Here is a 22,561-nt window from a genome sequence, read left to right on the forward strand (position 1 = left end):
CATTGTAGAGATTTGTGCAATCAATAGTAGTAGACCGCTCTCGCCATAGAGAGTGGGGCCTTCGGAGGAGGGTTTGGCAACTTGTCTGGTGTCGTATTCTTCTCTCTCTATCTCTCAGTCTCAGTACCTTCATTCACAATGTTTACCTCTTTGTTTGTGATTATTTGCACTCTCTCACTAAAGGAACGGAAGGCTCTCCCTTCCATAAGTAAAAGGAACCCTTGAGCACAGTTCGGAGCACTCATCTTGAGCAAAGTTCAACATTCACTTCCGCTGCACCTGACATTAACACTTATTTTGATGTGGCATAAATTTTAGAGGACACCCCTATTTATTGAGTCGTGAGGTAGGGTAGTGGGCACCAATTTGGGGTGCCTATACTGGGACTCGTGCGTCACTTTTGTGTACTCATTCATTTAGTGTATAGAAGATGCTTGCCAGCATTTTGGGATTGCATACCCTCTCTCTAGCGTTTCCTTCACTCCCTCTCAAACTATTTCTATGCACCATCTCTCTCTAGCTTTTACCTGTGGTAGCGTTTTCTTTCTCTATGATCTCATCTCTGTAGTGTTTCGCTCTTGCAAGGTGTGCTAGCCGCTGAGTTCATAATTTTTGCATTAGCAAAGGGCTGCCCTCTTATAGAGGGAGATCCATCGCGGTAGATGAAGGGCTTCGTGTCCTTCATCAATCGGATGTGACTAATGACTGATGGTGTACTATTGAGGATGATAAATGATTGGATTTGAGCAGACACGCTCTCATAGCTTTGCTCTTGCAATATCCTTTGGCTTTTGAAAGTTATTGTTGACAAAACCTCCAAGCTCGTAAGAGTCGAAGACCGCTGTCCAACTAGCGTAATTCTCGCCATTCAATTGCTGATCTGAGCGAAGGGTAGGTATCTTGATTGGTCGATCACCTACATTGGAGTAGTGGGACCAATGATCAATCTCCCCATTCCTCGTTGACAAAGGCTCCATCATGAACTTCCTCTTGTTGTACTTCTTCGTCATGGACGGAGTTAAATTTAGGATCATTGCTTCTCTCCATTGTGTGGGAGAACTTGGGTATGTGATGAGGCTAGGTCAGAATGGATGAAGGGAAACCTTCAAATTAGCCCAAAATCAGCCCCAAATGAGTGAAAAACAGCAAAACGTCTCCTTTTGTCGCAAAATTTCAGCACCAAATACTTGCATAAATCACCAGTCCGACTCAAGAGCACGTCGCGGCTCTGATACCATGTCAAAGGTGCAATGGAAAAGGGTGAATTGGATGATGATTTCGTGTGCATCCGCGAGCTAACCTCGCAGCCAATAGATATCGGATTTATCACGAGAGATCTTCTCGGAAACGTCCTCCTATCACCTACCGTCCACCGAATGGGCACAGGTAGGAAACCTGCAAGTGAACGTGTAGCAAAGTGTCAAAGCGGAGGAGAGAGGAAACGTTGGAGAGATATAGATATTGCTCTCAAAAACATAGGAGAGAGAAAAGCCTGGTGTGAGCAAAAACGCTAGAGCACTCTCGCTAGAGAGAGAAAACGCTAGAGAGAGTCCACAGGACCGAAACGTTGGTAAGCTTTGCTAATCTGATATGCATAAAGTACAAGGGGGGTGTCGCCCTATATAGGGATAAGCAAAAAGTACCCTACTCAACTTGAAGACCCCACAACCTAGATAAATAAATGTTAGGACCTAATAAATGTCACTTAGTGACAAACTGCCCATATTTAGCAGGGAAACTGCAAAACATTGGAGACTCTAACCCCGAGAAAACCTAGGAATAGGGGTCTTGCCTCATTCCAGCCTATCGGGTGGGCAACAATGTGGAATGCATCGCGGAGAAAGTACTCCTCATTCCCTAATCTGCTCCTGGGAGATATTGGAGCCACCACCGGACTAAAACACGAGGATCGTGCATTTCTAACTCGGTATTGCATGATGCCTCATTTTGCTATACTTTGCAGGATATTTGGTCACAGATCAATCCCTCTTGTGTGGATGTGCCTTTCGTCTTACCAGGTTTATAGTAGCGCCATCTGAGGCCTATAGACATGTATTGGGATGAGACCATGTGATCTATTTTGCCGAGAGAGGGAGCTAAAGGAAAGATTGGGAAAACAATTACAATAACGCCATCTTTAACCTTGCTCAAACTAGGTCCCGACGCTCGCTGCTACCCTTGCCCTTCTCCCCTGCGCCCGCCATCGCTCTCCCCCCCCCTCCCAGCCTCCCTCGCGCTGCCTGCCCTGCCTTGCCCGCCCGCTGCCTGCACTCTGCACCAGCGCGCAGCAGCCAGACCTCCCTCGCCTTGCCTGTCCTGCCCGCCCGCTGCCTGCACTCAGCACCAGCGCGCATAAGCCACAACGCGCAACAAACCCGGAGCATTTCCGCCCCAGCCCGCCGCGCCTCAGCCCCCCTTCCGCCCCAGCCTCACACTCCCGTTTTTTCTGCACCGCAAAACCCCCCTCCCCCCCCTGGTTTGGCTCGGGTAAATTCGTCAGCAATTCCGTCGCGCTTGGCTAGCAGAGGACCACCGCTCGTCATCGACATTTCGCCCTTTCTTCACGGTAGCAGACATTGATGGAGGCTCATGCTCCACCTCAGAGGGACTCTTAGGAAGCGCCCTCGTCCGACCCCGCAGAGCCCACCATCCAACTTGCTCTCGCGCCGACAGAGCAAGCGAACCTCGCAGCAGAGGTGGAATGCCTGCAGGCGACTTCCGTCATTTGCAAGATTCTCGGCACCAAACCCAACAGAGGAGAGGTTCGCGATCTTCTCCATGCCCGCCTTCTCGCCGAGGTGGGCAAGATCTTGGATGTTTAGTTCCTCGGACGCGGCTACTATCAGATAGAGTTTGAGACCTCCGAGATGGTGTCCAAGATCATCGTGATGAGTCCCTTGGCCATCAGAGCAGTTCGAGCCCACTTTCGACAGTGGAGGCATGGTTTTGATGCAGCTACAGATGTTCTGGTATAGGAGGCAGACCTGCCCATCTGCTTTCCCGGTTTGAGGAGGGAGTACCTGCCACTTTTGTTCAAGATAGGCTCAGAGGTTGGGACTGTCCTGGAGACACCTCGCACGGCCGCCTCTGTAGCTGCCAAGGCCGCCGGCATCCCCAGAGTATGTGTTTTGGTTCGGAACACCCACACTCTCCTTAAGGTCATCCTACTCCCTAGGGTGAGTGGGGGTTGATTCCGTCAGAGCGTGGAGTACTCGGGCTTCTCGAATCATTGTTTCATTTGCAGACAGATGGGCCATTTGGCAAAGGCCTCTCCTCGGAGGAGATCTTGACCCATAGCACAGGCGTAGCCTACCAAGGCTGAGCATGCCCAACAGCCTGACACACAGGACGCACAAGCTGGTACCTCGACTGAGACCAACGATGAGACAGCTGACGGTTGGCAACAGGTTCCTGGCCGTTGCCGACAGGGGAGGGCTCGCTCCATTGCTTCCCTTGGCGGCCGACCTTCTATAGCTTAGCAATACTGGCTTTCGACAGGGAACCGTTTTGACCCCCTTCAGCAGGACCCGCCTGAGGAGGATCCGTCCACTTCAGCTCCTCCACCTCCACCTCCACCTCCACCTCCACCTCCTTCTCCCTCAGACGCTACCGCTCCGCCTCCCCCGCCTCCTCCCCTCCCCCCACCTCCACCTCCAGCTCCGCCTCCCGTCCCCCCTTTCTCCTCGGTGGGGCCACAACCTCATCTCACGACCCCTCCACCACTTCTCCTCAGACGCAGGGGACTGGACACGCGTCTGACGCGAGGCAATCTCTTGGTAGTGCTTTCGCTACGAGCCGTGTGGCTCGAGAGGGACAACCCCACTCGAGGCCGCCTTTTTCGGTGCAGACTTCTCCTTTCGCAGTAGTCCCTAGAGGTTTGACTAGCTTTGACATTCGCAGATGCTGGGACTTCTTCGACTACAGTTTCAGTCCGTTTCTGGGTGACTCTTCTCTTGACCTGGAGGAGGCTTGCTTTCGAGTCCATGTCCTCTTTCTTGCAGCTAGAGGCAGTGAGGCTTTGGACACAGCGGTGGGTTTCTCCTTCCCATTGTGCGATAGGGATCACACAGAGTGGAACCAACATGTCACAAAGTGATGACGTGGCTACCGACAACAGAAACCCTAATTTCTGCCAGAAACCCTAAAAATCCTGCAAACCCTAATTTCTGCCAGAAACCCTAATTTTGCAGAAACCCTAACCCTAACTGCTGGCTCAAACCCTAAGTGGCTGAAAAACCCTAAAAGCTGGGGCCAGTGCCACGTGGCAGCAGGTACGGAATCCTGGATTTTGTGGAAGCTGAAAAAAAAAGCTAGCGACGCAAATTGCTGATTTTTGGCTACGCAAGTGAATTTGAGAGAGAAAATTTGCTTTATTTTGGCGCTCAGTGCGAGAGAGAGAGAGAAATTGCTTTTGTTTAGAAGCTTTTGGGGCTCTGCTTTTGGCCATCCCTTGTAACCTTTATATTAGTGGATTAGGGCCTCACTTCTCAGAGCATTTGGACGCAGAGTCTGAGAGTGAAACCATAACCGCTCTTTGTACTTTGACATTGATTAATACATAAAGAAATACCGAAAGGGGCGCCAGTCTTTGTAGTCAATATCTCTAGGCACGGAACTCCGCCGGGCCAGTGCAAATCTATTGTGATCTGTGAATTGTTTGAAGTGGTTATTTGGTGCTGCCGCGATTGATTCTTGACTTGGAGTGTCCAAGTCTGTTACAGTGGTATCAGAGCCCGGCCGATTCCTCTTTTATGCGAAATCTGATCCTCAATTTTTTTTCGTGGCACCTATGGCTTCACGCAAGGATCAGTCGACTCCCTCTGCATCTGGAGATGCGGGCGGGGATCACAACGAAGATTCCGGTAGAGAGTATGGCCTGCTTCGGCCTACTCAGGCGGAGCAAAGAGAGATGAAGCGTTGTGAATTGATCGGCGATGCAAACAAAGATGATGCTCAGTTTTGCGAAGGATCGGAAATTGGCAAAATATACAAGCGAGACTTCTTTTCAGGAAGTGTATGCGCAGTGGCAGAAAACCACTACACCCCTGGAACCCGCTCTCAAGAAACCTTCTGATCACAAACAGTATTCAGAGAAGAAATTACAAGAGGTGGTTGATGCACGGATTGCTCAACTTTTTGACGCACAAAAGAAAGCCAAAAAGCACGGCAAAAAGCAGAAGAAAGGCACTGTGTCACCAGCCAGTGGCAATTCCATTTTTGTTTATTTTCTCTTTCTTTGGGGAATTTCGTTTGTTTTACCTTTTGGAAACACCCCTCTGGAAATCTAACTGCCCTGCATTGCATAGCCAGTGTGGAACTGTTCAGAGAGAGTCCAGGCTTGAGGGCTAAAGAGCACTAAGGTTAGACAAGGACTATGGTTAGCCAACGTGGGGTCATTGGCCAGCCAAAGCGGAATCCTTTGCTACATAGGCTACATTTCAGTTCTGGGTGTGGCTGCAGTGTACAAAGAGGGTCAGATGACCTAGAAGAATGTAATGCCATAAACTCCTAAATTTTAGGCACTGCTATTTTTGGACGGCAAAATGTCTTCGCGCCATTACGTGCAGTTTGACATGGGGATCACTTTGTTACTCTGTGGCCAAGTCAACAGAGGGTGCATGTGAGATATTTTTAGACCCGAGGGTCTAAAGCGGGAAAATGCACAAATGAGTGACACTTGGCACTCTGAAGCTAGTTTACTACTTAAAGAGAAGGCAAAAACGTGATTTTCAGCTGGGAGCTCGTTTTTGAGTGCTGTCACAGGTGGGAGAGCTTCAATGGAGTGTTGGCTTACCCTCTATGTACAGTGAGGTGCAGGATGTCATGACCTGCACACCTCTCACTGCTCTCTCTCTCTTCCCTATTCTTTATGGCTATGCCCCTCTAGTGGGCTCATTAGATTGACCATGTACAGTCTTGTGGTTTGATGCTCTATTGCTGAGGCAAGAGCCTCCCTGAACAGGAACAGGAGTAGCTAACTGCTACTCCAAATCAGGAAAACGAGAGGGTGATAACCTCTCAAGTAAACACACAAAAATCAACACTGTTTTATTGCTGATTTGGGCTGTTTTGGGACTGTTTTGTGCTCGGAATCATGCCAGAATCAAGGGGCACGTAGTCCAAGGCATTGGAAACAGTGCAGGGACAATTGACAGCTGGAATTAGGTCAAAAGCAGGTCCTAACCAGAAAATACAGCGGTCTGAAATTTACTGTTTTGCAGTCGTATGGATGCCAGATGCATTGGGAACAGTGCCCAATTGTCAGAGAACACTTCTGGGAAGTGTTGGGGCTCAAAACAAGTGAAAAACCAGCAATTCCAGCGAGCTGTAATTGCTCTTTTTGAGTTGGAATCAGAGGGTTTTTGTACAGTTGTGTCACCAGCGTGTGACTACTATCTATCCTTTTTGTTGATTTCTTTCTTATTATCTATTTATTTTCACTTTTTGGAAACACCCCTCGGGAAATCTAACTGCCCTGCATTGCATAGCTAGTGTGGAACTGTCCAGAGGGAGTCCAGGCCTGAGGGCAAGAGAGAGCACTAAGGTTGGACAAGGACTATGGTTAGCCAAAGTGGGGTCATTGACCAGCCAAAGTGGAATCCTTTGCTACAGAGCCTACATTTCAGTTCTGGGTGTGGCTGCAGTGTACAAAGGGGGTCAGATGACCTAGAAAGATACAATGGCAACACCTCCTAAAATTTAGGGAACTGCTATTTTGGGACCTGAAACTGTGTTCGCGTCATTACCTCCGGTATGACTAGGGAAACATTTTTTTACTCTGCCGTGAAGTCAACTGGGCAACTGGTTGGGAGATTTTTAGGCGGCAACCCCGAAACGGGAAAATGCTTGTAAATGCGCCAAGTGGCACATTCTGGTGCACTTTCCTCATGCAACAAGAAGTGGCGCTGATTTTTAAGATGGGAGAGGCTCATTTTCAGCTTCTGTCACAGGTTAAGAGCTATGGAGTGCTTGCTTTCCCTCCTATGTATAGTGCGGTGCCAGGAGTGATGCCCTGCACGCTACGCACTGTCCTCTCTCTCCCGTATGTCAGTATGTTATGCCCCTCTAGTGGGCTTTTCAATTGACCAATGTACAGCTGTGTGGGTTCATGCGCGATTGCTGAGGCAAGAGCCTCTTGCACAGGTACTGGATTAGCTAGCGGCTAATCCCCCGCAGGTACAGGTGAATTCGGAGAGGTTTCACGCTAGAAATCTTGTCCGATTCAAAGGGCAAGTAGCCCTATAGGTGCGGGAGCTCAAGGACTTTGCTACGGATGCGACCAGCACGCGAAACGGAGCCCGAAACAGTAAATTACAGCCTGCTGTGTATTTTTGCAGGTTTAGGGTTTTGGCCCTAAACGGTCCCTAATACCCCCAGGAGGTTCGGGACGCGAGGGGACCGTTGTATAGGTGATCTGGCGCATTTTCGGGGCTGAAAACAGAGAATTCAGCGTGCTGCAGATTCTCGCCAGGTTTTGCAAAGTGCCCGTATGCGTCGGGAAAGTCATTCAATGCGTGGGAATACTGACTGTGAAGGGTCCTAGTACAGTTATGCTACCGAAATCAGGCCGGAACAGTTGAAATTCAGCCAAGCTTGTGCGGGGCAGCTTGTAGGGAACCACAGTGTTTATTCCCTCTTTTAAGCAATAAAGAAATACCGAAAGGGGCGCCTAAGTTAGGGGCCAATCTGGTGTCGGTCTACTCATACAGGTGCAATCTAGCAGCCTGTATCCCTCTCCCCTTTGTTGTGTGTTGAAAGTACAGGTAGAATAGACGACTAATAATGGGTGAAAGCTAAATCAAGGTTTGAAGTAAAGTTTGCCGCCCTTTTTGGATTGAACAGGCTGGTTTCAGCAACAATAGTGTTGACCCATGTCTCAAAGCGTGTCCTTCGAGCTGCAACTATCATCTCCTCATAGAGCATGGCATATATGTCTCTCTCCTCTTTAGAAATATCTGGAATCTCGTTGCAATTGTTGATGTCTACCTGGTGAGGATCAACTTGACGTCGCTCTATGGGATTTCCATTAAGCTCTAGCAATTGCAGATTACAATGACAATAAACAAGTCTCTCCAATTGTGAAGTGGAGAGCTTGTTCCTCTTTTTCGTATGAAAAAGAGCCCATGTGCTCCAATTTCTCTCTGCTGGTCCAGAGCTACAATCTTGGGAGAGCACTCTTATTGCAATCCTTCTCTGTACAAGAGGAGTATTATATTGGTAATAGTTACTTTAAAGATTTCTCACAAGAATCAAGATTAGTCAATGCATAAGAGTAGGTTGGGATCTAGGAACGTACCAACTCCGGCGTGCCAATACCATATTTCTCCCATGCAGTGGACTTTTACTACCATTACGGTAGAGAAGTAACTGATCTTCAAGCTTAATCATAAGCTCGACATCATTTCCCACAAGACGCCCAATGTAAGTACTCCACCCATCCTCCAACTCAGTATTCACAAATTGATCTTCACTCCTCCAAAGAGGATGGAGTATGTGTGCCACTGCATGGATTGGGCAATGGAACCAATCCCAACGATCCTGTTCCTGCCTTTAGCCACCAATTCTCATTCATGACCAAACGAGAAAATGCCTGGACCGTGGTTCATCCTTCTCATCCCATGCTGCCCACTCTCTAGAGACAACCGTGCGAAGCAAGCCATGTCGCCTCTCACAAGCCTCTCTAGAACTATAAACATGTAAGCAAACCGAGTCTCTTATGGCTTTAGCTATTGCAAGTCACTGTTTGCTGTACTCTTTGGCCTTTTGTTGACAAAATTAACCATGCTATGAGCTGCTATGAACAAGGAATCAACCCAAGGAAGCTTACCCACATCCTCTAACAACAAGTCCAAGCTGTGGTTGGCACATGGAGTCCACACAATCTTAGGGAATTGCTGCTCTAACATCTTGCCCATGGATACACAATTTGACCCATTGTCAGTGACAACCTGTACCACATTCTTTGGGCCAATTTCCTCGATGGCAGCACATACATGTGTCCATATAAACTCCTCTGTGATTACTGTGCCTGACTGCGAAACATCTAAAGCTCGAAGAAACATGGTCCCTTTGTAGCTAGCGCAAGAATGTTTGTTGTATACATTCCTCCTGCGTACATCTATCCATCCATCACATAAGAGAGTGCAACCATACTTGGACCATGTGGCCTTGAGGGGCTCCATCTCCACCTAACAGGCTGCCTTCTCCTTGTGCAATTGTTTAGTGCGCAAAGGTCTCATACGATGGCACCTCCCACTCAACCCAAGGCGCGTCACGTGCACATCTAACCCTATGTGCATGTGGACAAGGTGTACCTAGTTCTAGGGTTTAGGTAGCCTAGGAAGTGTTATGGCACCTTTATGAGCTTGTACGCAAGACGTGCATGTCCAGGCACTTAAGAGGAGTTGCATACCCTCTGATTGCACAACCCATGATCACCAGCATCAGTACCTAGTCAACATGAGCATTTTTACCGCATGAACCCTTTTTTTCCAAAGTGTTCTTCAAGAAGTGGACTTGGACGACAAGAACCCAGAACTGGATGAATAAGTATATCCTAGCGGCTGACTTTAGCTCAGTTCGCTACCACGCATGGGACAAGTGGGACGAGAGGCATTCGTGCCTGGCGTTGGAGCCCTATAAGGCGGCCGGCTTTGAACAAACTCGTGGCTACCTGCTACAGCTCAATAGGAGCACTATAGTGAATAGGAAGGAGGAGAGAATGCTGGCTCTCGCGAGAGTAGGTGGGCTCAAAATGGTTGATAGCTATATGCGCGGACACAACATTTGCACGTTGTGCTCCCAATTAGAGGGTCGTTTGCTTTCGCATTTGTTGATGAATTGGTCGGCGGCTGATGACTCTAGGGGGAGATGGCTAGACCCATTCAACTCCACCTTCAACGCACTCGACCCTTCGATGGACCCGAAGAAAGGACCGTTATCCTCCTTGGTGGGGAGGCTCGCGGGAAGCGGATGCCCTTCTAGGTACGCCGTGATCCGCACTCGAGGGACGGAACCGCAGGGCACGTGCCTGTGGCGAAGTTCCTCGGTGAAGTTGTACCCCTGTACTTGGGTACTCTGCATAGGCGGATGGGGAGATAATGCTCCCCTTCCTATGCTGTTATTTTGAATCTGATCCCTTCCGGGGGAAATGACGTAATTCTCCCCAAGCGAAGCCAGATGAGCTACAAGAGCGCCCAAGTGCCATTCCCCCCGGGGGGGTCAACTTCACCTAAAAAGGGGTTGGGAGGTGCAAAAGGGAGACACCACCAACCTCAGCGGACGCCACCTGTGAGCCGATGCCCTTCCAAGCGGGTATGGCATTTCCTAGGGAAAACCGTTGGGTTACAAAGGCAGTTTAGTGAGGTGAGCGATAAGCTACCGAGAGGAGGCAACTTCAAAGGGAAGACCGAAGCAAGTCTCAAAGTACATGGGCCTCTGAACAGAGGAACTTGGTCGTTGTCACGCCCAAATCAAGTTGGCGAAATGGGTCTCTCAAGGGAATAGTCATGGCCCTCAGAGTGTAGATAATTTTGGCCTCTCGTAGTCCATAAGAAACTAGTGACAAAAGCGTCTGCCTTAGGATTCTGGGTGCATAGTCCTGGTCGTTCTTCTTGTGCACTTTTTTGGTGTATGAGGAGAGCGGCCGGGCGTGCCCTACCCGACTCCTAAAACAAAACAAAACTTGGCCTCAAAAGCAGTTACATGAAAAGTAGTAAACTTAAAAGCATCTGGTCCAAAAGCGCTGCACTCAAAAAGCTGCCAACGCGTTTTACAGAAATTCGTACAGCTCTGCCATATCAGCAGACAACGTAAAACGGGAAAATCTAGACATCAACTGCCATGTCATCAAGCTACTCACAAATTAGCCTCTGTGTGTGTGTGCTGGGTCTAGCTTTATTTTAATTCCTTTATGTCACTTGGGTCCCATCGGACAGTGTCCCCTAAGTTGGTGGGAGCTTTCTCTTCTTCTTCTTCTACTGCTTCTACTTCCTAGGGTTTAGGCCCCTCGGCCAGGATCTACAGGTTGACTCCGTTCTTCAATGACTTGACATGTCAGCAGTTTGTGACATCAACCCATTAGCTTCGCCGCATGATCCAGATCTCATCAGCATCCCTGGGGTTTTCAGGTTTCAGCCCTTAGCCTCGACCTCGTCGTCGTCATCGTCGTTGACATCATCATTGTTGTCGTCAAGTACCACAACATCTAGAACCATTGTACTAGACTTTGTGCAATCTAAAGCAAATTCCTCTCTAGCAATAGAGAGGGGGGCCCTTGGAGGGGGTTTTGGGACCCCATTTGGTGTCGTCTCCTCTCTCTCTCTCTAGCACTCTCAACACTATTCTCTCACCGCTTCCATTCTCTTTGTTTTGGTCTATTGCACAATCTCTCATTAAGGCAAGCCTCTTTGGGTTAGACGAGTACATCAAGTTTGACGTGCAAGTCTTCAACCCTACGGACTACAATGACGCTGTCAGAATCGCTTTAGCACAACAAAGTTTAGTAGAAGAAGAACAAGTCGAGTATCTCTTAGAATCAACCGAATGGTAATTCTTTTGCTTCTCAATCTTCTGCTACACCTAGAGCACATAACGCTTCACCTCACAGTGATAGTAAAGAACATGCTAAAACTCAGGAAACCCCTAAGTGACACGTTATGAAAAATCTGCTCGAGGGATAGTAGGAGGATGGTTAAGTTTTGAAGAACGCATTGAATATGGAAAGGAAGGAAGATGTTTTGAATGCCACACTAAAGGTCACATGAAATGAGATTGTCCTAAGAAAGCACCTAAAGAATCCACAAAAGAACCCAATCCATATCGTTTGTTAATGCAATCTGTGAGAACACTAATGTGTCCCAACTTTATAGTGATCATATAGATGAGTCTCTTATGCAGTGTTATGGTCATGTGATTAGTCAATGCATTGTGATCTTGTTTGATTCAGGTAGTATGCATGATGTGATTAGTGACTCTCTTGTGAAGAGCGCATGTTTAAAAGCTCTTCCAATAGATCCCATTGTGATCTTTGGATTTGCTCCTAACATGCACTCTTCTTCAGCATGTATGTTCGGATGTGAGTGTTAGTTCAAAGTATCGGTTTCGTCAAAAGTTTGTGGTTTCTTCTCTCAAAGGATGTGATTTGATTTTTGGCGTCAAGTGGTTTAAAGATTATAATCCACAAGTTATTTGGAAAGAGAACACACTCTCTCAAGTTGAAGGAGCACCTGCGGTGGTCCTTCGCTATGACACAAACATTCCACCTTTGCCATTAATCTCTCACTTTCATATTTTGAAAGAGGATAAAACACGTAGTCTCATGGTTTCTCTCGATACACAGTCCCACTGTCTAGAAATGAATGAGTGATTGCATGAAAAGGAATCTCTTGTTGTCATTCCTTCTCTGGAGCACTACACACATTTTTTGCATGATAGAGATTTGATTGTTCGTAAGGATCATCATGCCTTCAAGTTGCTCTAGTCTGTCCCGAGTACACCTTGGAGTGACCGTCAAGCTAGATGGTTCCAGTCTTGTGAGCAATTTGGTGGTTTGGTTGATTGTGTTTCTAGTAAAGCTAACCCAATTGCAGATACGATCAGTCACGAAGGACCGATCTTTGCTCTTGAGTTGAGCCAATTCAGGAAGTATCTTTTGTTCGCATGATTAGTCCGTATGCATTGTTCGAGTCTCTCATTCGTGATGGTCTCTTGTATTGTCGTCATCGTCTTTATCTGTTACCTTCTCATGGGAATGCCATATTGCACGATGCACATGATTCACTCACGGATGAGCACAGATGCATGAAGATCACTCTAGAAAAGATAAAGAGTTTGCATTCGAGGAATTCACGATGTTTCCTTACTGTCAGTTATGCATTCCATCCACCGTCATTTAGGAAGAATAGTCTTTTTCTAGTCACTCAACAAACAACATGTATGTCTGATGTTGTGTTTGAAGTGGTTTCAAGGAGATTCCTGAGAGGAGATCCTTGAAGAAGATGAACCTGAGATCGTAGATGAAGTTGACGCATTGGAGCTGAAGGAGATTATTCTATGTCGCTTTAGAAGCAAGCATTGCACACTTTCTTGAAGTTCAAGTATCGTGAGTCCACGCAGCAAAGTGGGCTAGTGAAGAGTACTTCGCAGGATGCTAGGAGTTGTTGGCGGACTCTACGGAATCTATACAGCTCAGTACCAGTACCTCACCTTGAAAATGGGGGGATGTCATGTGCACATCTAACCCTGTGTGCATTTGGACAAGCTGTACCTACTTCTAGGGTTTAGGTTGCCTAGGAAGTGTTCTGGCACCTTTGTGAGCCTGTACGTAGAACGTGCATGTCCAGGCACTTAGAGTAGTTGTATACCCTATGATTGCACAACCCAAAATCACCAGCATTAGGACCCAGTACCTAGCATGATCATTTTTACCGCATGAACCCTTTTTTCCCAAAGTGCATGTGAACCAACCCTTGCAGTCATTTTTATTATTAAGTGACTTTTCACATTCCAGATCGTGGGGGACTAATGGGGCTGCTCGACCCAGGTCTTTTCACCTATATAAGAAGCCCATAGGGCACTTGGAGAAGTCAGAAAGCACAGAGGAGCACAGAGCACCAGCAGTACCAATCAGTACTCGCAAGACCTAGCCTCCTTTGGCGTTTTTCTCAGCAAGACCAGCGTTTTGGCAGTAGCGTTAGCAGCCAGCAGCGTTTTTGCATTTGCTCGGCTTATCGCCGCAGTAGCCCATCAGATCAGGGTTTCCCTCGTTGTAGTCTGTCGTTCCATCGCAGCCAAGATGACGGAGCAGCTTTCAGCCCACAGTTCAGCCAACGTTTTTCAGTTTTCAGTCATTGTCGTCGTCACCGACGACAATTCAGCCCATTAGCTTCGCGCATGATCCAGATCTCATGAGCATCCCTAGTGTTTTCAGCTTTCAGCCCTTAGCCTCACCTCGTCGTCGTCAAGTACCACAGGGGGTTTGGGACCCCATCTGGTGTCGTCTCTCTCTCTCTCTCTCTCTCTCTCTCTCTCTCTCTCTATAGCACTCTCAGCACTATTTTCTTACAATTTCCATTCTCTTTGTTTTGGTCCCTGTCGGTTCTGCACAAGGAGCATTATCTTCAACACCGTCATCATCATCCTTGCGAGGCCTTTATTTGCCCGACCTTTGATTTGTTGTGGTTGTCCTAAGTCAGCCACATCCTTCATAGGAATGCATAGTTATACAATCTTCCAAGCTTTGAGGCCATTATAAACTTCCATAGATACAGAATTACACGGTCCTATCCCGAAACCTGGAGTGTGGCTGAAGTGGGCCTTCACTTGTGTGAGCCCCCCCAGTGTGCGTTTCAGCGCAAAACTTGCACTTCCATTGCTTTGAACCTGAACCCATACATGTATTGACCTTGTCAACGTTGCACCACAAAGCTCCTGCTCTCCGAGGCATGTTGACAGGTTAGTAATATCTGGAGTCTGCATGGCATAAAGCAAAATTTCCAAGGTATTTAATGGAACGAAAGGAGGACTTCATTAAAACTCTGAAAATGTGATCAAAACACTGATTTTCAGAAAATTTCACTGCATTTTCTGACTTTGATCATGCTTACAAATAAAAGAAAACAATATAGAGGAAAAACAGCAAAAAAATCGGCAAAAAAACAGCGTAAAAGAAGAGCTAAAACAGAGGAATAAACATATGCAGCATAAACATAGAAATCTCAGAAAATAAACTACAAAATCTGTGAAAGTAGAGTGCGAACTCTATGTGTGTGTGTGTGTGTGAGAGAGAGAGAGAGAGAGAGAGAGAGAGAGAGAGAGAGAGAGAGAGAGAGAGAGCAATCATGTGCTCGAGATATTCAAATAGGCTTGTTTAATACACATCTCTACTAAACCTCACCATAATTATAATCTTGTGTGCAATTTATTTACTGAAGTCAAGTCACTGAAGAACGAAGCTTACTTGCAGATCCCGGCCGAGGTGCCTACACCCTAGAAGAAGCAACAAAAGAAGTTTTACCAACAGGCAAAGTCTTGATGAGTGACCTATTTTTTAAGAGGAGTTCCCACCAATTTATGGGACCCCGTCCGATGGGGCCCAAGTGACTAGAGATAAATAAAGCAAGACCAGCACACACACACACAAGATGCTCGGCCAACTGATGATGTGGTAGCTGTACGGACGTCGGCGAATTATGCTGACAGCGCCACGTGGCAGTCTGTACGGAATCCGCGCTGATGCTTTTTGGCGCCAGATGCTTCTAGAACTTGAAGCTTTTCATTATGACTGCTTTTCATGGCCAAGGGCCTATAAATATGAGCCAAGGGCTCATTCTCTGGCATGCTTTTGCGTGAAGGTGTAGAGGATGGAGTATCGATAACGTGCTGAGTTCAAGCAATATAAAGAAATACCGAAAGGGGCGCCAAGGTTTGGGGCCAGTGCTCTCTTGGGGTGGAACTCCGCCAATCCCCGTCTCGTGTCGTGCATCTCTTTCAGTTCAGTGTTATTTGAAGTGCTTAAAGTTGTTTAGTGTGTTCTTTTCTGTTGGCACGTTGTGCCTATCCCCGTTACAGTGGTATCAGAGCTTCAGGCGTGTGCTCTTTTGAAAGCATACCGAGTAAGCTGGCGCTTCCAAAGCTTACACGAGAAATTTTGCTCAAGAATCTTTGTGTCCCGACCTTGGACTCATTAGCCATTCTCACCCTTACTCCATCGTGCATTGAGCGCGCTTCCGTCTTGATCGCTCTGTCTTATAGGGCATAAGCCATAAAGATCACTTGCAAGAGAAGGATCAAGGATTTTTTTTTTCAAGCGGCCGTTTTTCTCAGAGGCAATGCTATGCAGTGGTGGATGCCCAGGTGGACACTCCAAGGACTTGGCAAGCTTTCAAGAAAATTTTTGCCCGAAGTTACATGCCTTCATACATCTTCCTTCGGATTGCAGCTTCTGGCGGAGTGGGGTATCTTGAAAGGCTTGCCATAGGAACCCTAGCAGATTACAACTCGACATTTCTCAGCATGTATCTCTTCTCAAACCGATAACCTTGGAGGTCCAATGTGATTAGTATATCTTGGGGCTACCATCTCCGCACAAGAAGATTATCTGTCGAGGCTTGTTTCGACTATTCAAGAGTTTATGGACCATGCTGCGGTCGGTTATAACCTTATGGAAGAAATCTAACCCTAATCTTGGTGCAGGTTTTAGGATGGAAAGCCAGTCGTCTTTTCGAGCTCGACTAATGTCGAAATTTCTTTTTATGTCTGAATTTTGTTTGAGAACTTGTTTGGTTATCTTGTTTAGAATTTGTTTGAAATGGATGGTATCTATTTTAAACGTGTCTTGGTGCTGATTTGAATTGTTTGACTCTGGTTTCAATACTGGTTTCAATGCTTGGTGATTTACTCCCGGGTGTAGTAGTGAGAAATGTTGTTTTAGTGATCTGCCAACTATTGAATATTCCTTATTGGATGAGATTTTGCTAGGAAGCCAACGACCCAGGATATCAAGAGCTCCAATCTGGAATGAGATTCCTTATTGGATGAGATTTTTTTGGGAAGAAGCCAACCCAGGATATCACGAGCTCCAATCTGGAATGAGAAAACTGATTGTCCCTTGGAATGTCCCTCGGAATGACCCTCGAAAATTTTTGAGCTAACTTGAGTTGTTTTGTAGATATGCTGTAATTGCGGATGATTACTTTCTTTCAAGAAGGGGGGATGTCACAAACTGCTGACATGTCAAGTCACGGAAGAACGGAGCAGATTTGTAGATCTTGGCCGAGGGGCATAAACCCTAGAAGTAGCAGTAGAAGAAGCAGAAGCAACAGAAGAAGTTTCACCAACAGGCAAAGTCTTGACGAGTGGCCTATTTTGAATAAGGAGTTCCCACCAACTTATGGGACCCGTCCAATGGGGCCCAAGTGGCCAGAGATAAATAAAGCAAGACCAACACGTGCGGGCGCGCGTGCGCACACACACACAAGATTGCGCAAACAACGGATGACGTGGCAGTTGTATGGACGCCCACGAATTGTGTCGTTGACATGATGATGCGGCAGCATGTACGGAATTTTCCTCAATTTGCGTTGATATTTTTTGGGGCTAGATGCTTTTAGAACTTGAAGGTTTTCATTGTAACTGCTTTTCATGGCCAAGGGCCTTTAAATATGAGTCAAGGGCTCACTCTGTGGCATGCTTTTGCGTGAAGTTGCAGAGGATGGAGTACCGGCAATGTACTGAGTTCAAGCAATATAAAGAAATACCGAAAGGGTCGCCAAGGTTTGGGGCCAGTGCTCTCTTGAGGTGGAACTCCGCCACTCCCTGTCTCAAGTCGTGCATCTCTTTCAGTTCAGTGTTATTTGAAGTGCTTAAAGTTGTTGAGTTTGCTCTTTTCCGTTGGCAGGTGGTGCCCATCAGAGAGAGAGAGAGAGAGAGAGAGAGAGAGAGAGAGAGAGAGGGGGGAAGAAGGAGAGAGTTTTAACGTCGTAGGAAACTATCCTATGAGACCTTAAAGATCTAGCCGACGAGGAGTTGAACTCAAGACCTGTTATTCAAGAGAGAAATGGCATAACCATGTCCGAGAGAGAGAGAGAGAGAGAGAGAGAGAGAGAGAGAGAGAGAGAGAGAGAGAGAGAGAGAGAAGCGCATGGCCTTGGGTTGCTCATGCACACGCAGACACATACCTGGAGGCTGGGATTGCGCGCAAGTTCTTCTACAAGAACCTCGATGTTGACGCCCAAGCGTATGAAACGATTCGGCACACACTTCCAGGATAGAAACCTCTCAGCAAAGTAAAGTAGGATTAGGTTTTATAAAACACGTTTCGTATGAACGAAACGTTCCGTAAGTTTCCTACAGGTGCAACACTGACCAAGAGTATGCAGATGATATTTTGTTATTTACTGGGCATGATCCTTGTATTTTGGATTGTCTATTGGAAGCTCTCACTACCTTTTGCTTGGCCAGTGGTGCTCTTTTCAATTGACACAAATCATGGTGGGAGTTGAGGACTTTTAGTGCGGATTACTTGATCATTTCACTTGGCTGATGGGAGGTCAAACTTGCAGATTTTTGGTTTTCATGCTTGGCGTTTGGTATTTATCTTTTGCTGGTAGAGCTTTGATTGGTTCTTCTTGTGACAACTTGGTTGTCCACCTCTTGCTTGACTCTATACCCTAGAGTTATGTCACAATTGTGGCGCTTAGTGCCCAATTTTGTGTGGGGTGGGGGTGGCTCCTATCAACCGCCTCATTTTTGTGCCAATTTTTCAGATTGAATGCTTCTTTTAGTGCTAGTCTGCCTTGATCTCTAGAGTCATCACAGAAACTCAATACGCTGAACTTTGTGTTGACGTATGCTCGTGTGTGTGCGTGTTAAGTGTGGAGCATATGTTAGTATCTAGTTCTACACCCAGACTGACGACGTTAGTGGGGATGTCGTGGTTTTTAGTCAATACTATGCATGATGAAGCTGATGGTTATATCGTCTTGTGGGTGACTACCACGAGTCTATTCTATACCTTGCACTTTATCTTGGCTTATCTCTGATTCATTTGGGTATATTTTTTACTCGTATTTGCTTTTCTTCTCACCCTTCTGCTTCGTATTATTGTTGTTGTTGGAAGAACGGGCCAAAGGCTTGGAGCTTGGCTTCTTCTTGTATTGAACCGCTCCTCCTGGTCCAACACCATTGGAACAATCTCGTCCCAAGAAATAGTGTGCAATTGTGGTAATCAGTGAAGAAAAGAAATTGGTATACCAAGGAGGTGGCTAGGCCAAAAGTTGGATGGCCATATCCTGTGAACCGATATGAAGTATCTCTTGTTGATCCTCTTGTATCTTGTTGATGTGATCCCTCACGGATGAGTGCTTCGCATCCAGGGTCCTCAATTGCATCTCCAAGGCTATCCGCTTGGAGATACGCGATCATATCGAGAAGAAAGCCGATCCCAAATCAATTTTGCAACCTTCATCAATCAGATGTGACTGATGATAGTGTACTATTGAGGATTATGAAAGATTGGATTCGATTGACACGCTCCCATAACTTCGCTCTGGAAGGGTCCTTTGGCTTTTGAAAGTTGCTTTAAACAAAGCCTCCAAGCTCATAAGAGTCGAAGATCGCCATCATGATCGCTTTCCAACTGACATACTTGCCACCATTCAATTGCCGATCCGAGTGAAAAGGTAGGGAGGGTAGGTATCTTGATTGGTTGATCACCTACGCCGTAGTAGAACTAGGACCAATCTCCCCACTCCTCATTGACGGGTGGTTCTCCACTACCGTGTGCTACCTCAGGTCGTACTTCTTCATCACGGACAGATTTCATGTTAGAATCATCACTCCTCTCCATCGTGTGAGGGAACTTAGGCACGTGACGAGGCTAGGTCGAGGTGGGGGAAGGGAAACCTTCAAATCTGCCTACTAGAGCCAAAAAATGAGTGAAAAACGCAGAAAAAACAGCAAACCGTCTACTTTCGGCGCAAAAATTCAGTACCAAAACCTCGCCAAGGTCACCAATTTGATTTGAGAGCATGCCATGGCTTTGATACCATGTCAAAGGTGCAATGGATAAGGGTGAATCAGGTGGCGATCTTGTCTGCAACCGCGAGCAAACCTCCTCTCGGGACCGGGCAGCCAAACGATCTCGAATCTATCGTGATAGATCTCCTCGTAGACAAACTTCTATCGCGTACTGCCCACCGAAGGGGCACAGGTGCGTGCACCGCAAGGGAACCCGGCACGTAGTGTGTCCAAGCGGAGGGGAAGGGGAGCGCTAGAGAGAAGAGGAGAGATCGCTAGGAATTTGCAAGAGAGAGAAAATGCTAGGGCTGATCTGCAAGCACAAAACGCTAAACACACATTTAGTAGCACAATTGCAAAGCACTCGAGACTTTGACACCGGGAAACCCTAGGAATAGGGGTCCCGCCTCATGCCAGCATACTCGGAACAACCACAAAACAACCCTCACTCCCTAATCTTCTCCTAGGAGATATTGGAGCCACGACCGTACATGAATCTGAATTCTTAACATTCTTGGGTATATTAGCACAAGTCAGAGGCATTTGATTGTTTCAAGAATTGGCGTGCTCGTGGAGAAGGAGAGCAATGAAGTGTTGAAGACAATTTGATCGAACAAAAAAGCCCCGGAGGCGAATGCACCCATGCAGATGACAATGGTTTGACTTATAAAGCAGTGAACTTATCTCAAATACTCTGATAGTTTCTTTTTGAAGGCATAGGGACAATCGTTTTTTTTTTGGGAGGTGGGGGCGTGAGGCCAGAGTAAAATTATATTAAGGTCTTACCAACGATTCGGCAATGAGAAGACTGCTTTAATAACTTTTGTCTACAGTCGGTGTGCATGGTATTGGCAGCTGCTGCAGAGGTTCAATAGTGCACACTCTGCTATCCATACACACATTCAACTGCTGCTGCTACAAACTGCCGTTGGCAAATAAGAACCATAGTCTCTTTATCATTCATGATTTCCAGTCTATGTATTACTGTTTCCTTTTTTCCATGCACATTATTCATGCCTTAATCCTATGTTTTTCCTTTTTGCACGCAGCATGGGAAGCAGCACTTCAGAGGTGTTTCTTGAAAGTAGCTGTGAAGATCCATGCCCTCCTGAATGGAAAGATGGGGTCAAAGATTCAGACAATTTAGCTTGTGCTGCTGCTGGATGTGGGCTTTCTGATGTAAGAAGCCGAGTGGAGGATGCACACAATCGGTCAATGGCCACCAAAAAGCTTGGTATAGCTGTTGTCTTGTGCCTGATTTTTATTGCAGTGGAGGTTATAGGGGGTCTGCTTGCGCATAGTCTGGCAGTGCTTACTGATGCAGCTCACTTGCTATCAGACGTTGCTGGCTTTGCTATATCATTATTTGCTATCTGGGCTTCTAGCTGGGAGGCAACGCCAAGGCAGAGCTATGGCTTTTTCAGGCTGGAAATCCTTGGTGCTCTTCTGTCAATTCAACTTATATGGCTTCTCACTGGCATCATTGTGTATGAAGCCATTTACAGAATGATCCATTCCAGTGAGGACGTGAACGGGCGCCTTATGTTTCTTGTTGCCACTTTCGGATTCTTTGTCAATGTAATCATGGTTTTCTTGCTGGGGCATCATGGCCATAACCATGAGGATGGACATGGGCACAGTCATCATGGAGACAATCATGCACATGGGCATGCAAGCAAACATAGCAGTCTTTTGCCATCAATTGAAGAGAATGCAAGCAATCAGGGTTATGAGGATGAGCATGGCCATGACCATAGTCATCATAACCATAACCATCATGACCATAGTCATCATGGCCATAACGACGATGAAAGACATCCTCTTCTTGAAACGCAGGAGCCCAGGTATACTTTTGCAGAAACGGATAGAAGAGACAGTTTCAAAGTGGATATTGACATTAAGCAAAGAGAGTCAGGTGAGAGGGGGACTTCCAAGCCTGGCAATATAAATGTGAAAGGGGCATGGCTACATGTCTTGGGTGACTTGGTTCAGAGTATTGGGGTGATGATTGGAGGTGCAATTATATGGGCAAAACCAGAGTGGAAAGTGGTGGATTTGATATGCACCCTCTTCTTCTCGGTGATTGTACTGGGGACAACGATCAAAATATTGAGGGACATCATGGAAGTGTTAATGGAGAGTACGCCGCGAGAGATAGACGCGAAGAAACTTGAGAAGGGTCTTTGTGAGATACCGGGCGTTATTGCGATACATGACTTGCACATCTGGGCAATAACAATGGGAAAGACTCTACTTGCATGTCATGTCACCATCTACTCTGATGCTGATGCGGATGCTGTGCTACAAAGAGTGATAGGGTATTGTGATGTTGTGTTTAATATAAGTCATGTCACCGTTCAGATAGAACGACAGCGGAGAAGATCTTTCTTTGAGGGATGAAGAACGGAAGAATTGAAGTCTTATAGTGGTGCTCCTTGTTTTTGTAGTTGCAGATCGAAGGCATTGCCTAGGGAAAATGTCTGTTGTTCAGGGGTTTTTTCTTGACATGTCACTCCCCTTGGTGTAAAGGCTTCCCGAGTGGGAGTGCCAACGCCCGTATTGTCATGTGCAAGGGGCTCTCTCTCAGTTGATTACGTTTCGCTACAAGCTAACAAGCAGTCTTCTGCTGCATTTTGAATTAAAGAGGCAATAGTTAAATCGATAAGAGTGTATTAGCCCAAATTGGGTGATTTGGCAGTTTATCAATTTCTTACTTTGTTATGCTAGAGATGGCTGTGTGTGTGTGTGTGTGTGGATAGATCTTTGATGTTTCTTGGAATTATTCCTACGACATTAAAACTTCTTTCCTCTTCTTCTCTCTTTTTGAGTGCAAGGTCTCATGGAACTGTTTCTGCAGCATCAAAAGTTTTCTTCCTTTTGGCCTTGGTAAAGCGTTGAACTCTTGGGAGCAATTTTGAATGGACCAATAAAGCTTGTCGATTTGTGCCACATGACAAGTTAATGATGGCAAACTAACTCTCTTCAAATTTCTTGTAACAGGGGTGCTGATTAAGCATCGTCGTGTCTTTATATGCCACTTGTG

The 22,561-nt window shown here is 46.6% G+C and overlaps 1 protein-coding gene and 1 pseudogene across 2 annotated transcripts in view; one reads left to right on the forward strand and one right to left on the reverse strand.

Annotated features, from left to right (window-relative positions):
- LOC147418010 (metal tolerance protein A1-like) overlaps window positions 1-22,319 on the forward strand; it is a 61,530-nt gene extending 39,211 nt beyond the window's left edge. Inside the window, exons 2-3 of one of the 2 annotated variants that reach the window (XM_086506730.1) lie at window positions 20,568-20,752; window positions 20,858-22,319. In XM_086506730.1, coding sequence (XP_086362856.1) covers window positions 20,569-20,752; window positions 20,858-21,918 — 1,245 coding nt within the window. In that variant the 5' untranslated portion in view covers window position 20,568 and the 3' untranslated portion in view covers window positions 21,919-22,319. Of the gene's footprint in view, window positions 1-20,567 lie in introns of both variants that reach the window. The other variant, XM_086506729.1, reaches the window with a different exon arrangement.
- Window positions 6,093-9,239, reverse strand: LOC147418011 (uncharacterized; annotated as a pseudogene).
- Window positions 22,320-22,561: the final 242 nt, after the last annotated feature.

Source organism: Adiantum capillus-veneris, chromosome 30, assembly GCF_014529385.1.
Source record: "Adiantum capillus-veneris isolate H3 chromosome 30, ASM1452938v2, whole genome shotgun sequence".
Lineage (NCBI taxonomy): Eukaryota > Viridiplantae > Streptophyta > Polypodiopsida > Polypodiales > Pteridaceae > Adiantum > Adiantum capillus-veneris.